This window comes from Protomyctophum parallelum (genome assembly GCF_964188405.1).
Source record: "Protomyctophum parallelum genome assembly, chromosome: 1".
Lineage (NCBI taxonomy): Eukaryota > Metazoa > Chordata > Actinopteri > Myctophiformes > Myctophidae > Protomyctophum > Protomyctophum parallelum.
In genome coordinates this window covers 41,171,166-41,186,858 of record NC_139697.1, presented here as the reverse complement: position 1 = coordinate 41,186,858, position 15,693 = coordinate 41,171,166, and the positions used below count along the sequence as shown (strand labels likewise).

Sequence of the window (15,693 nt, the reverse complement as noted above, 5' to 3'; positions counted from 1 at the left end):
CACAGAATGGGAGGAGAGAGGAGAGAGAACAGGATAGAGTGAAGAAAGAAAGATGGTGAGAGGGAGGTGATGAGGGAGAGAGAGGGCACTGGCAAGTGGGGGGTGAGAGAAGAGAGGATGGGAGAGACATGAAACACGAGATATGGATGTGAGGGGAAGGCGTGATGACAGACATTCCTGTAGGAGGAAAATGTGGTGAGAGACAGCTCAGCATGCCAACATAAGGTACATACTGGCGCATACTGTACATGCAGCCACAGGCCCACATGGCACACAATGCACACAAGAGGCATGCATGCATGCACGCACACACACACGCACACACACACACACACACGCACGCACGCACGCACGCACGCACGCACGCACGCACGCACGCACGCACGCACGCACGCACGCACGCACGCACGCACGCACGCAGGCAGGCAGGCAGGCAGGCAGGCACGCACGCACGCGCGCGCGCGCGCGCGCGCGCGCGCACGCACGCACACGCACACGCACACGCACACGCACACGCACACACACACACACACACACACACACACACACACACACACACACACACACACACTTACTTCATCACATTCACTGACTCACATAGAACAAGCCATCTACCCATTAGGACAGGATGTGAAAAGAACATTTGCATAATGTTGAACATTAATAAGAAAATCATTAAGGAGATCATCAGTGCAGACGCCGCTGTTATCACAAGACTCCCAAAATACACATTCATTCAGTACGGATGAATGGATGGATGGACGGACGGATGAATACATGGAATGAAAGTATGGTTGTAAGCTTTAAGAAGTGGATGAATAGGTGGAGGGACGGGTGGATGGATACGTTGAGAAGTGCTTTGACAATGAACTGACTGAATAGACATTCCTGTGATTCCAGATTAGTCGACTAAATCTAAAGTTGACAGCCATCTTTGCAGTACAGTACTCACAACCCATGAGTGGGTTGTGAGTGTTTGCGATCGCGATCGCAGGTGTATTTATACTGTGGTGATTGCACCAGGGATTGGCTGTGGTGAGAGGAGGCAGGTGTAGTGGATACAGGTGATTGTGAATGGGGAGTGGCCGTTGAGTGGAGGTGGGAGGTGATTGAGAACAGAGTGGCAGTGTTAAGCGGACACTGGTCTCCACTCCTGAAACTACATTGTATAAATACAACTACCCTTAAGACTAAATCTAGACTGAAACTAAAACATTTCAGATTACCTTTTGTAACTGAAACTAAATGACTACATATGGCTAAAACTACATCAGAATTTGCTATCAAAATCAACACTGGAATGAAGGAACAAAGGAACAAATACACAGTATAGTAACGCAGCAGCTACTCACGCAGTCCAGCGGACAGTGGTGGGGGCGGGGTTGCCGTTAGCTTGGCAGATCAACACAGCATCGGAGCGGCCCACATACCAGTTGTTATCATAGCCTTCTATGGACACAGTGGGGGGGTCTGAGAGAGAGACAGAGAGAGGAAACACTTCACTCACCACAAACAAGCACCCAAGAAAATAAGTCTCTCTCTGTGTGTGTGTGTGTGTGTGTGAGGAAACAGTTTATTCACCACAAACAAGCACCAAAGACTATGGGCCTGATTCTTCAACGTGTTTCCGCTGATATATTGCCGTGACGCTGGCGGAAAGGCATTTACGTGGATTTCCCACATTAATTTGGAATTCATGGAAATGGCCGTGAACTTGACGCTTACTTTGGTTCGTCGGAAACTCCGCTAAATCCTCCGCCACCTCTTTAGGTGGCGGAGAAATTTGCGGAAGCATACACTTGCATATAGATTTATTCAGAAGGCTTTAGTCTTCATGCTGAATCAATAAATAGTCCCCAAATCTCAGATAAAATATGTAGGCATGTGCCCCCAACATATTGGTCGATCAGCACATAAAAAAACAATATATATATATATATATATATATATATATATAAAAGCCGAGTGCACTTGTATGCCTAATGCATGCATTCTAGAGGCAAGTTAGCCTATAGAGTCCCATAAGGAAACTGCCCCTGCAAGCCCCGACACCTTTTTTATTTATTTATTAGGATATTTCTATAGCATGCCATGCGCGATTGCGCTGCTCACTGGACAGCCTTCTCTAGGCTACTCGCAGTGCAACGCGTTGTGAGCTTGTAGATCGGCTCTCGCGGACTGCATGTTAAAAAACAAACTCACAATTATAATAAGAACATAGGCCTACACTTATCTGCATTTTGCACTGTACGAATCTAACGTTGTTTCGGTGTGTGTGTGTGTGTGTGTGTGTGTGTGTGGGGGGGGGGGGGGGGGCAGACAGCAGCGTGCTGCCGATCCGATTCACATTGGAAAATGAATAGGGCTAATTAGCCCTATATAAAAAATAGAAGACCACATTTATAGCCTAATGAATGCAGCGTGTTTGAAAGTCGGCCAGTCATATCAGTTTTAAACCAGCTCACCTCCACTCGTGAACATGACGGACAGACAGACAGAATTTATAATAATGTATATTGATATTGATCACATGGATGCCACACACAGAATAGTTTAACTCACTGGATAAACTCACTGGATTATAATTTCTTCAGACAAGAGGATCCCAGGCCTACGAGGTAGGCCTATAATATATTTACTTATGAATGTATGGGGCTATGGGCTACTGTTCTTTATCGCGCAACAGTGTCGAGGGCCCATGCAGCCCCCCTCCCTCTCTCGTCTCTCTCTCTCTCTCGCTCTCTCTGAAAAGACGACTTTTGCATTGACATATCAGATATTTTTAATATCGGATATGTTTTACCTCTGCATAGAGAGCACCCGCCTTGGTCCCGAACTTAATTAAATAAATTATAATTATATTGCTTCAGCGGAGCACGCACCGTTGCAAGCTTCGATAGCAGTGACCGCGGCTGTGATCTCAGACAAACTGCTGTCTGCTGAGTCATGCTTGAAGCCTTTTATGGTATGAAATTGGGCGTGGATCAATGCAGATGAGGTTGTCGGGTGCTTTTCCGATCACTTTGCACCCGCTGCATTCAGTATGACATACACCTGCGATACACCTGCGCACCTGTGGTACACACCACTCTCTGAATAACACGTCATCTCAACGTAGCTTGATCGGACGGATAAATACGATATCTGTTTCCGCCACCGTTACACTCTGGCGCATTTCGTTTTTGAAGAATCAGGACCAATAAGTCTATATGTGTGTGTGTGTGTGTGTGTGACGTGTGTGCGTGCGTGCGTGTGTGTGCGCATTAACTTGGCAGCTTGACAGGTAAGGTGTTGAGCAGTGTGTGTGTGTGTGTGTGTGTGCACGCGCATGTGTGTGTGCGTGCGTGCATATTGCATGCGTGAGATATTTTCATCTTAATGAATGCTCACATTCTGATCCATACAGACGGAAACACAGGCATATAATCAGTGTCACATACATTTATGCATGTAGATGACAGCTGCAGTAAGACTTAAGACACACAGGGCAGCAGTCAACGTGACAGCTTGTCAGGTAATAAGTGTGAGGGCTTGCCCCAGGCCGTGTGTGTGAGAAACATACACACCCCGATCAGCTTATAATGTCTTGCACTTAGCAGCCTGTATGAATTCATACCTCCTCTTTGCAGATAGTGTGCGTGCGTGCAAACAGGCCCATGACACATACTGTATGTGCTGATAACATGCATGACTTAAGTAATGTCTTAATGTTCACACTGCAATCATTGCATTGACTGCATTGACATTTCTGAAAGGTAATTGTTTTATTTAATTAAACATGCATGTCTATAGTGACAGTAGCAATTAGACAATAGCATTCACCTGCTGCTGCCCTGGTATAAAGGGTCATGTTTATATTTATTGTACATGTTTTAAATTAGCCATTACTGTCATAATGAATAATCAAACAGCATGTGCGGCTTCTGTGGTGCTTTATATAGAAACTAAGGAAAGGTTGTGGATGATATCCCCCAGGCAATCATACCTGGAGGGTGATAACTGTACTTGTAAGGAAACAAGGATTAGACGTCTGTACACAGTCAGGACTCTGTCTGTTTGGATATACTGTCAAACAGTGGTTCTCAACCTGTGGGTGGTGCTGGGGGGGGGGGGGCTTTCAATTTAACCCATTCTGACCTGAGATCAGATTCATACGAGGTTTCCGCTGGACACACACTGGTCTGATTGACCCATTCTGACCTGAGATCAGATTTAAAAAAATGTCAGTCGTTCTTCGATTGTTCAAAAATAGCAGACCTACAAGCTCGTATCGCGCCACTTTGTGGCGCGATATGAGCTTGTAGATCTGCTATTTTTAAATAGCTAAAGCATAACATGATGCTGACACCAAAATGGGTGCCCGGTCAGAATGGGTTAAGGACTTCTTTAAGGATTTAAAGGGGAATTTAAGGACCTTTAGGAACTTCTTAATAGGCCTACCTAAAAAAAGACCATTACTGCGTCAAAAATAATGGACAAACTATTCTATACAAACTGGTCAAAGATTGGCCAAATTGTCAAATAATATGAGACAGAGGCATAGCAGATCTACAAGCCTACAACCACTGCTGTACAAGGATGTCTGTGACTAAATTTGTTGATCACAGTTTACTCCAGTGTACAAAGTGGACAATTACCTTTTTGGCAATCAATACATGTTCAAGAATACAATGCCATTTTCTTTTTTGAGCTTTCTCCCCTATTATTTTGTATTTATTTATAGTTGATAGCTACAGTGGAGAGAGAGAGACATGAAACACAAAGAAAGAGAATAGGAGAGTGACATGCAGCAAATGGTCTGGCCGTCTGGGAATGGAAACGGGGAGTAGCTGTCAGGCATTAGAGGCATTGTGGTGCAGTATGCAGCCTTGCCACATGGCTTTCAGGTCACCCCGTTTAATTAGAAAACACATGCGATAGTGGAAACAAAATTAATGGAAAAGAAGTTTTGCTCAGAATGTAAAACCCTGAGGAAGACTGTTGTCGAAATGCTGGTTTCCTGTACCTATTACACAATGTTTGTGGCTAAGCGTTGTGAGGCCTCATCCTTCTCAACATTGTTCAAAATGTAACAGAAATTAAACAATACTTTCCTCTAAATGAAACCAATGTGGGATATGTTAGTAGACACCTTTACAAACACATTGGTGAAGAATATTCTTGGTAAGAAATGTATTTTGATTTTATTAATATCCCCTGACTATACGTAGATATTGGACTGAGATCTTTGACACTATGTCAAGGAGTGTTGGGATACCGTTTGAACCAAATGTAATGATGGCTATTTTTGGAATTTCTCCCCCTACTCTATTACTGCCAAAATACAATGCTCATTTGGTGGCCTTTAGCTAGGGGTCTAATTCTGATGAAATGGAAGTCCTCTGCTCCCCCAACCCATCTTGACTGGATTAGAGATGTAGTCCACTTTATTAAATTAGAATAAATTAGATGTACCCTGAGAGGCTCGGTATCCAAATTTGAGGACACTTCCTCCTGTAAATGACTTGCAATTCCAAGCTATTCCAGATTGAATGAGTTTAAACCTGAATCTGAGCATGCTAGACATGATCTCCGACGCAGCTGGGTTGTTCAGTATATTTATTATGAGGAACCATGTGTGGGTGCACTGCCACGTCCATTATGTTCTGGAGGGGTGACCAATGACCATGCCATGTTGTGTCTTGTCTTGTCGTATGTTTGTCTTGTTTTTGTTTCAAAACTTGATTCAGGTTATGTGGTTTGTACCTGTCAGTGTCACTTCCCTGTTAGTATAGGACTATTCAATTTTCTTTTTCTCTTACGTTACCACAATATTTGGCATATGGTGGTTATATGACATTTATACTATGTACTTTTTGGTATGTCCCATATGGGTGTGTCACATATATTGTTATATTATCTGATTTACTGTATACCCTGAAATCTTGAATAAACAAAACAGTGAAAAGAAAAAGCTAATAGAGCCGACCTGCTTACTCTGACGATAAATTTGACACTGGGTGCCAATTAGCCCTTCACTAAGTCCCTCCCCAACCCAATTGTATAAATTATATTGTATTAACATACAGTAGTCTACCGTATATTGTATGCATTAAAAAAAAGTTACATAGTGAGGCTTTAAATGTTGACCAATCACTGCTCATGCTATGTGCTAACTACAGTAATAATATCATGAAACAAAACTGGTGACGTGAAAGATAAAAGTGAAGCACTTCTGTACTTCGTGAAGTAGGCCTATTTACAGTACATATGGCCGTTTCCATTACAAGCCGATATGCAATACTGGCTTTTCTGGGACAAGGGCCCCACTATCCAATATTCTGGTCCCTTACCAGCCTCTCACAGCCAATACAAATTTAGGCTAAGTTTCCGCTCTGAAAAGTAATGTTTATTTATTATTCTGTTGCTATTATTCTGCTGCTTATACAATTTAGAAAATATCTCACTTGAATGCCACTGAATTAAACTAGACTGTTTGACTCTAATTTGACTATTAGAAGTCAAATTGAATAGCCTTGAAATAGGCCGGGGCAATTTAAACAATAATTAATAAAAACAAGCAATCAAAAGGCAATAACTTGGTGCAGCTACCAAAACGACAAGCAGTATTATTTATGCAATAAAATACAGGACAAAGTGACGTTCTGTTTGAGAACATTGTAATGTAATGCAATATGATATAACCTTATTACCTTTATATTTTTATTTTACTTTATTTTATTGTGTGTCTGTTTTGGTGCTGTATTTCAGTATTTTTTCTCAAGGCGTTCTTAATGTAGTGTATGCTTATGTGTAGTCTAGTGGTGTATGTATGTATGTTGGTATGTCTTGTTGTGTGTAGAAAAACCAATAAAACCAATTTAATAATAATACAATACAGGACAGTATTACGGGCTGCGCTTGAGTAATCTGAAATTCATGAATCTGTGTCTTGCCAGCCGACATAGAATTCTATTCAGGGCACTGTATGCTGTTCTGCTGTAACATAGCAAGTTTCTTTTACGGTAGCATTTTTTATAAATCGCAACTTATAATCACCCCCAAGGTTATTATGCCATTTTGCCATTATGCACACAGACTTGCTGAATCCATTGCATTTGTCATCAACGTATTGAAAATAGTGTTATTAATATTTTTTTGCCTGCACTGCTAGGACATTGTCAAACCTCCGTGGATAATGGATAGTATGGATGAGCAACCTCGAGGCTGCTGAATAAGGAACAAAATATAAATGTTTTGTATAATGCTGGCTGCAGGCCTGCAGCCTGAACAAACATGCCACCATTAAGGTCAAATTGGCAACCTGCTGAATGATGTGACTTCGAGCATGCAGTCGAGTATATCTAACAAGGAGCATATGCTGAAATGCTTATCAAGGCTACCGTTGTCAGGGTGCCGTGAAACTTGTCACTGACATTAGACAACATCGCTTCTGGGAAACCACCTCAGGTCTAATAGCCGGCCCAGACATGCCTCTTCGCCTGTACAAAACTGCATCAATCCATTAAGACCAGGAAAGCATTGTCATTTTAGATTTCATAGCTATTATATAGCTATTTTTGTATACCCGTAATTTCCGGACTATAAGCCGCACCTGAATATAAGCCGCACCAGCCAAATTTAGGGAAAATCCCATATACAAGCCGCACCGGACTATAAGCCGCACCGGACTATAAGCCGCAGCTACGTTAGCTCAGAGCCTGAGATGGCTCTGCGTTAGCTGTAAAAATCCATAGATTAGCCGCACCGTTGTATAAGCCGCAGGGTTCAAATCATGGGTAAAAAGCCGCGGCTTATAGTCCGGAAATTACGGTAATTTAATTTTTTAAGAGATGAAAATCGGGCGAAAATCTTTGGATATTCTATTCTTTCTTTTAACTTAAATCTTTTTCTCCTGGGGGGTCCCTGGATCAACATATTTTCAGATGTGGGTCCGCGGCCAAATACAGAAAATTCTGGGGGTCCTTGACATGAAAAAGGTTGAGCAGTAAGAAAACTTTTAGGATTTAGAAGGCATTTTTTTAGAATGGGCCTCAGTCCTAAATGAACACCCTTTCTACCTATATATACTGTATTCCTGATGTTCTCTGAAGTCTGAATGCCCCGGCCCCTATAAGCCACTGTATATTGTGGGATTTAACCACTGCATTGTGATTCATGGTTAAATCATTCACAAACTGCACATGCCGTAAAATACTAGTGATGTCTGAAGCTTGGGTCAAGCGAGGGATCCCTGTTGGCTCAGCCAGTCAATGACCCTTATGCTCCTTGTGAGTCGCGAGGACCCGAGTTGAAATGCTACTCCCGTCATCTCTCACATGTCATCCCTTCTCTCTCTGCCATAGGTTTCCTGTTTCTGCACTGTACCACATCTAAACAAAACATACAAAATGACACTCTGAATTCACATGACCAGTAACTCCAAAAAGTAATAGGTAACTTTATTAACGTTATTGATACCACTGCGCCATGGACCACTAGGCCAGCAGGCGCCCGAATATATATATAATTTTTAAAGACACAACATTTTTAACTAAAATCTTTGCTTCTGGGGGTCCCTGTAACAAAGTATTTTGAAATGGGTGTTGGTGGACAAATACATGTTGGGGATCCGTGACTTGAAAAGGTTTGAGCACCACTGTTATAGCAACATACCGTTTTCAGAAAACTGTTTTTATAATTGGCTTCAGTTCTTGATGGGTTAAACTAGCGATGGGAAATTGGTGTGTGTGTGTGTGTGTGTGTGTGTGTGTGTGTGTGTGTGTGTGTGTGTGTGTGTGTGCACTTTCTCCTTACACTCTACGGAGAGCTTGACAGGGAACACCCACGGTCGGTCCTGGGTCTTCTGGGTGACCATGCAGGAGATCTCACGCCCGTCGTCGGCGGGCGTCGGGGCCAGCTGGTACTCGCTGCGGACGGTCACAGTACCGTGGGCCGCGGGCTCGCTGCGCGTGGAGTGGTTGCCGCCGGCGGACGCCACCCACCGGATGGACGCCGGCGGCTTGCCCTCTGCCGCCTCGCACCGGGCCACAACCACCGGCTTGGCGCCTGCCTGCACAGTCACCGCCACGGCAGAGTTCTTGGGCTTGGCTGTGGAGAGGAGAGGAGAGGAGAGGAGAGGAGAGGAGAGGAGAGGAGAGGAGAGGAGAGGAGAGGAGAGGAGAGGAGAGGAGAGGAGAGGAGAGGAGAGGAGAGGAGAGGAGAGGAGAGGAGAGGAGAGGAGAGGAGAGGAGAGGAGAGATGAAAGAAAAAGGTGGGTGGGGGGAGGGGGGGTAGAAAAAAATTGGTTATCACACAGAAAACAAAATCACACTTGTGTGAAGTGAGGAGCGCTCTTGCCGTCGTACTCCTCTTTTCACCAAGAAAATTAATTCAGGTGTCATCTTACATGTGTAAGATGACACCTGAATTTATGTGTAGGCTACAAAATCTGTAGGCTATATAGGCGGGGCTAGCGCCCCTCAAAAAAACAGACAACGCTAAATTAACCGGAATGCTCTAATACTGTATACATAGCAAGAAAGACCATACTCTAGCTTTGGATTCGTAGGGACACTCCTACACTGGATGATGAGGTAATGAGTGTGGTTCCTCTGGAGGAACTAACTTATCTACTCTGTGATGACATGGAAGCATTCACAAGGGTATGGCAGCCAGTAGCCCTGGTCCAAGGCTTACAGCGAGCCTCTCTCTGACGCCTTGTCGAAGTACCTTCCACAGCCCTCTGGTCATATTTCCACTCCCGTGCGCTGTTTTTCTAATAGCAGCAAATAAACAAAACGACGTAACCACTCACCAAAACAAAGCCTGCTAGACCTTGGTAAAAGTCTATTCTCGAACCTCGAAGCCAGTAATGTGATCCTGGCGGTTCGCAAGTGTAGGATAGCGTTACCGTAGTTCAATTCAGGGTACATTGCGTTATTAAAATGGCACAAAGTGCATTTTAGAGAGAAACTGGGGACCTGAGACGCTTCCCAGGTTCGAGAATAGACTTTTACCAAGGTCTAGCAGGCTTTGTTTCGGTGAGTGGTTACGTCGTTTTGTTTATTTGCTGGTATTAGAAAAACAGCGCACGGAAGTGGAAATATGACCAGAGGGCTGTGGAAGGTACTTCCACAAGGCGTCAGAGAGAGGCTCGCTGTAAGCCTTGGACCAGGGCTAGGCAGCCAGTCTTGGATGCAGTGAACCCCTCTAGACCAAGCTTCAATGTACGTTATTGAAATGTTTATGTGAAGGAAAAAAAAACATTTGCAGAAATATAGAAAAGCAGAGCAGTCGATAAAGTGAGGGGAGAGAGACACCAGAGAGGAGAGGTTGTTGTTGTTGGTGGTGGTGAGGGGGTGTAAGCAGATGAGTATAGAAGGACAAGGGAGAGCAAGGAGGTGGGAGGAAGTCCAATCAATTTGTTGTGCATATACACCTGGCATCCTGCCGCGCCTGTAATGAAACACAGAGGGGAGCAAATGCATGGTGTGTCTCTGGACCGTGAGGGAGAATCTGAGAGACGGGAGCTGGGATGGTGGGGTGAGTTTAAATTAAAAGTAACTGTAAAGACAGGAGAGATAACTCAGTTGGCAAGGGGAGAGCAGAAGATAAAAGAGTAGTGGACACTAAAGAGAAGAGAAGAGAAGAGAAGAGAAGAGAAGAGAAGAGAAGAGAAGAGAAGAGAAGAGAAGAGAAGAGAAGAGAAGAGAAGAGAAGAGAAGAGAAGAGAAGAGAAGAGAAGAGAAGAGAAGAACTAAGACAGCAGAGCTAAGCAGAGCAGAGGGGTTGGATCGATTTGGGAGCTCTAACAAGGTGGGTTGTATCGGGGCCTGATGTGTTCCGTGACACCGCATCAAATTGAGCCGGCTGCTGCTTCTCGTCACATGTGGATCCCGGGGATTCTGAGCAAGCAATTAGAGCACACGGCGGGTGCCTCGGTTGCACAGTCGAATAAACAGAGCCCCGCCAATCCCCCCCCCCCCGCCCCCCGGTAATACCATGCCGCCATAGTGACTGTGGCAGAAACATTTGAATAATAGCTTTGTGCACCTGAGCCACGCTTGGATGATATGGAGTCGAGACACTTTAGAAAAAGCCTAAATCCTGGGTGCATAAATAGCAAGGTGAGATTAAATCCTGGGTGCATAAACACGCAGCAGGGTAAGATTAACGAGAAACTTGGAGCCAAGGGGGATGTTTGTACGTATATTGTGACTTTAACATTTCAGCAATCTTCCCCAAACCTGACCCTCCGCACTACAGAGTATACCAGGCCATTTAAAAACAAAAGAGAAAATTCTCAAATAAATTGCTGACACAGAACCAAAGATCTGCAGAATTTATAGTGCCTGCTTTGCAACAGAAACAATTATGCTAACCTGATGGTCAGACAGCTGTATAGTTTTACTTGTCCAGAATAAGCTCATTAAAATTAAAATGCCATTAAAGCCATTAAAATGGGAATAATACTGAAGTAAACACTGAGGCATTATTGCTCCCTGTTAAGAAACAAAGTCAAGGCACTGGGGGAATTCCATGGACGATATGGCCATCTTACCATAAGTTAATGGCAACGTGCAACCTACGTAGGTGCAACTTCCCATTGGCAGCCTATTCATCCAAACAGAAAAGTTCTATCTGATTGTATTACACAACGTCAAACTCACCAACATTGCAGCTGTAAGAAAAGGTTGAATTATTCTCTTTCTATCCTCAAAGTGTTTGTTTCATAAAAATCCACTGTAGACATGTTATGAGCTACTTTGTGTCCTTGCAGGTGATTATTTTTCTAAGTGCTGGAGTTTGGAAGTGCTCGTTAGACATCACTCAATTGCCCTGCGTACCACCGGTTTAGAATTTGCACATAATGCAGGAGGCAGCAGGACATTTACTGAAAACGAGTGCTTCCAAACTCTGATGGAAACATGGCCGCGGTCTGCAAATGGTCCATTGGCCACTCTCTTCCCCCATCTCTTCAAATGATCTTCACACCTCTCCCACCAGCCGCAGGGGGTTGACGACTTGCCATCGTCTTCTAAATGTTACATTCCAACTAATTCAAGGCAGCTGGCACCATTTCAACTCAAGACAGGACAACTCAACTTTTTTTTCCTTTTTCTTTTCAGTTTACCAAACTATAATTATAGTGACGGTGTGAGCGCTATTGATTGAATACCCTTGCGCAACGTGAGGTAATTAACACCAGCTGCCTGCAAAATATTTGGTCTTTGATTGTGTGATTAACGGATTATATATATATATAAATCATTTTGGACCAAATAACAATTACAATACTGGGCGTTGAGGGTGCGTCAGCTCGGTCAGGCGGTAACAGGGGGTGCACGGCCAACACAGTTTGGTAACGGATAAAACTAGACTCTATAGTTTTATTAAGGAAAGATTGACATGTCAACGTGTTACTGTTCGGGTGTCAATCAAATCAACTGTGTGAGTGAGTCGGACTGTCTCGGACATCTTCCGCTCACAAAAAAGTGAGCAGATTTGACATTATTTCTGAAGTTGAGTGTCTTTTTCCTGAGATCCCATTCACTGACACAACAACAGACAACATTTAGATGTGGGTTGTAGTAGCCTAATTTAAAACACTGTCCGACTTTTTTTTGAGCCAATAAAATACCACGTGTTATTGTAACAGCCAGAGCCAGACTCATTGCTCAGAGTCAGACGAAATACGACATTAGAGTTATATATTGTCATTTTGTCATGTTGTCATTTTTATAGAGAGGGGGAAACAGGCTACACGTGTATGGGTAAGGGGCTAAGGGTTTCGTAACGGGTTTCAAATTAATATATATTTGATTGATTGTGCCAGCAGAGGTCCGCATCTCATTCTAACAGCAGAAGCTGCAGCAGCACGGTTTATATACCATAGGATAGGTCAAGTTATGTGACGCATCACCACCACAATTATCTAAAATGCACTTCCACATACCTCACCGGCAGTTACTTGGATTCATTGTTTAGACCTGCTAGTGTTAAACGTTCAAACGCGGGGATGGCATAAACGCGAGAGGTTTTCTTAACCGTATTTAGACGTGTATGGCTCGATTTGTGTTAACACGATTTGTGTTCACACACACACACACACACACACACACACACACACACACACACACACACACACACACACACACACACACACACACACACACACACACACACACACACACACACACACACACACACACACACACACACACACACACACACACACACGCCACAAAATAAGCCATCAGTCGTAAGTATACCTGGTTTTGACCAGATTTCATAGCCTAATATACATTTCTTCAAATAATCATAGGCTAACATCATGAATCTCACTTTACTGTCATCAGGCCAGAGATGCCAAAAGTGAGTTAGTTCAAAGTCATTTGAAGTCACAGGGGAGCTCCCAGTGACGGCTGGCTAGCTGCCAGAGTGAGCAAAGGGCTGGACCACCACAACCAGCGCGCAGCTACTGCCTTTTCGGGTCGAGGCCCATACAAATATTTGAAATACAAGTCCTTAACACCAGCACATTTACGGTACAACATAAATGATACACAACCAACAGACAACTAATTTAACATTTGGCCCAGACCGGCCCACTAGAGGGTCGACCGCCCACCAGGCATATGGCTGGTACTGTACGTCCTGTGGCCAGTCCACCGCTGACAACTTCAATTGATATTATTTCCGACCACAGAGTAACCTCGCGTCAGTGTCATCAGACCATCCACCATCTCCACCTTAGCTATCCACCTCGGAGGTCTGGTAAGGCGGGCAGTGTCGGTAGGCCAATCAGAGGCAGGCGGGGCGTTACCATGTCCATGCTCGGACGTAGAATAGATTCACGCCTGTGGCATGGGGGTGATCAACCTGCGGCACTGCTGAGGTATTATGAAGCCCAGGTGTGCTTTGATAGCTCATTTGTATTGTTGAGTGTGGTGTGTAATGGGAAAATGACATTTCAGTCTATGTGAGCTAACTGTTGACAGAGAAAATACTCTTCCACCCGTTACCAGCAGTCAAATACCTATTTGTGTTTAGACTAGCAGACTAGAATAACAGCATACAAGGACATGTGTTGAACCATATAAGGCTATGTGTTAAAGGAGTGTCTTGTTGCATTTTCAACCATGTGTATTTTTATTCTTTTGGAACCCTCTCGAATTGTATAAGAGAGGATGGAAACCTGTAATTGGGAGTTGTCATAATACTCCGGTGTTGTGCTGCTCCAGGACCGGTCTTGTAATAAACTAGTGATTGTGTTCTCAACACTTTTGAACTTTTACTTGATCTGGACGTCGACTTCTTTCCAATTTTGATTGTGAGTCTGATATTCCGTTGACAAGTGTCTCACACCTTCCGGAGAGCGACAGACGTGTCTGTCTGTCTGTCAAATAGGTTATTTGTTTTTATCAATCCAATCAAAGCCCCATTCGTCTCCACTCTCTATAGTGTGCATGTATATTGATTTTACAGTGCTGAGAGTAAACACCATGGTTGCCCTAATCCCTGCTCAGGCTTAGCTCAGACGTTCTGTCCACTTACAAATATCATGAATGGGCGCCGTGCTGCAAAAAGCAATTCTTAATTTTAACCTTGTCACATCCGTTACTGCCAAGACAATAACAGGAAGAATAGAAAAGATGTGGTTCAATTCACAGAAACAGATGGTTGCACAGCAGGGCATAGTTAGTTATTTGCGTTTTAAGTTACCCTCAGGGTTTACTGTGCACAGGGTCCTTCCAGAATTATTGGCACGTGTGCCGTTACAAGAGTGCAGTTAGGTAGAGCTTCAGCTTGTGTTGTTGATATTAAGCTTTACTATAATTGGCATTGATATGCACACGCGATATTCTATTCACAGCTTAAGCCAAATATTGTAAACTTTCAAATTGCATTATAATGCATCAGTAAAATAGCTTTGATGAAAAAATTGCATGCATAGAAATCAAACAAACCACATTAAAATGGACAGCAGTAATGTCAAGTCAACCATGAGTCATTGTAAATGGGTTAAACATGCCATGCCAGACCACTGGTATGGTAAACAAGCGTGCCAAGACTCCTGGAGAGGCATGGGGCGGTATTTATTTGAATGATGTGTGTTTATAATTTTTTTAAACAAAAACACATTGAGTATCCAATGTGTGTTAGAGCCTTGATAATATAGAACCCAATCCAGCAAAGGATTACGTATAATGACTATTTCCACAATTTAACAACGTTAATTATTCCGTCCATATTTTCTCAACACCTACACTCTGCAGTCACACCGCCTACACATGATCACACCTGGCTGCTTTTTAACCGCAGTCTAATTGCAGATCCGCTGAAACTGTTGGGAGGTCATGTGCCTTGCTCAAGGGCACATGTAGGGGACAGTGTTATTGGTTTTTCCTTTCCCAGGGTATATTCTCCCAGTTGATCCTGTGGTTCAGACCAGTAACCTGGTGCTCTATGCAGTGGCATGGTAGTATGCCACTGCTGCCTTGCTATTAGACCCAAATTAAACATTCTGAGTGTCGAGGACGGATCATTACAAGCGGACGATGGTATCACATTCCTGTACTGCTGGCTGCGTGTTTACAGTGTATCAAGTAAGGCGCAACACAATTGGTTACCAGTAATGTTGTGTTGTCCCGATCCAAGAGGTTATGATATCATTCACTGCCAAGTGAGTGAATCTTTAGTCACAGTCCA

The 15,693-nt window shown here is 43.7% G+C and overlaps 1 protein-coding gene across 1 annotated transcript in view; it reads right to left on the bottom strand.

Annotated features, from left to right (window-relative positions):
- Positions 1 to 15,693, bottom strand: part of pvrl2l (PVR cell adhesion molecule related 2 like) — a gene marked incomplete at its 3' end in the record, with an annotated part of 205,882 nt that overhangs the window by 38,246 nt on the left and 151,943 nt on the right. Inside the window, exons 4-5 of the mRNA XM_083782012.1 lie at positions 8,797 to 9,090; positions 1,353 to 1,470 (exon numbers count right to left, since the gene is read on the bottom strand). Of these exons, the coding sequence (XP_083638138.1) occupies positions 1,353 to 1,470; positions 8,797 to 9,090 (412 nt within the window). The remainder of the gene's footprint in view (positions 1 to 1,352; positions 1,471 to 8,796; positions 9,091 to 15,693) is intronic.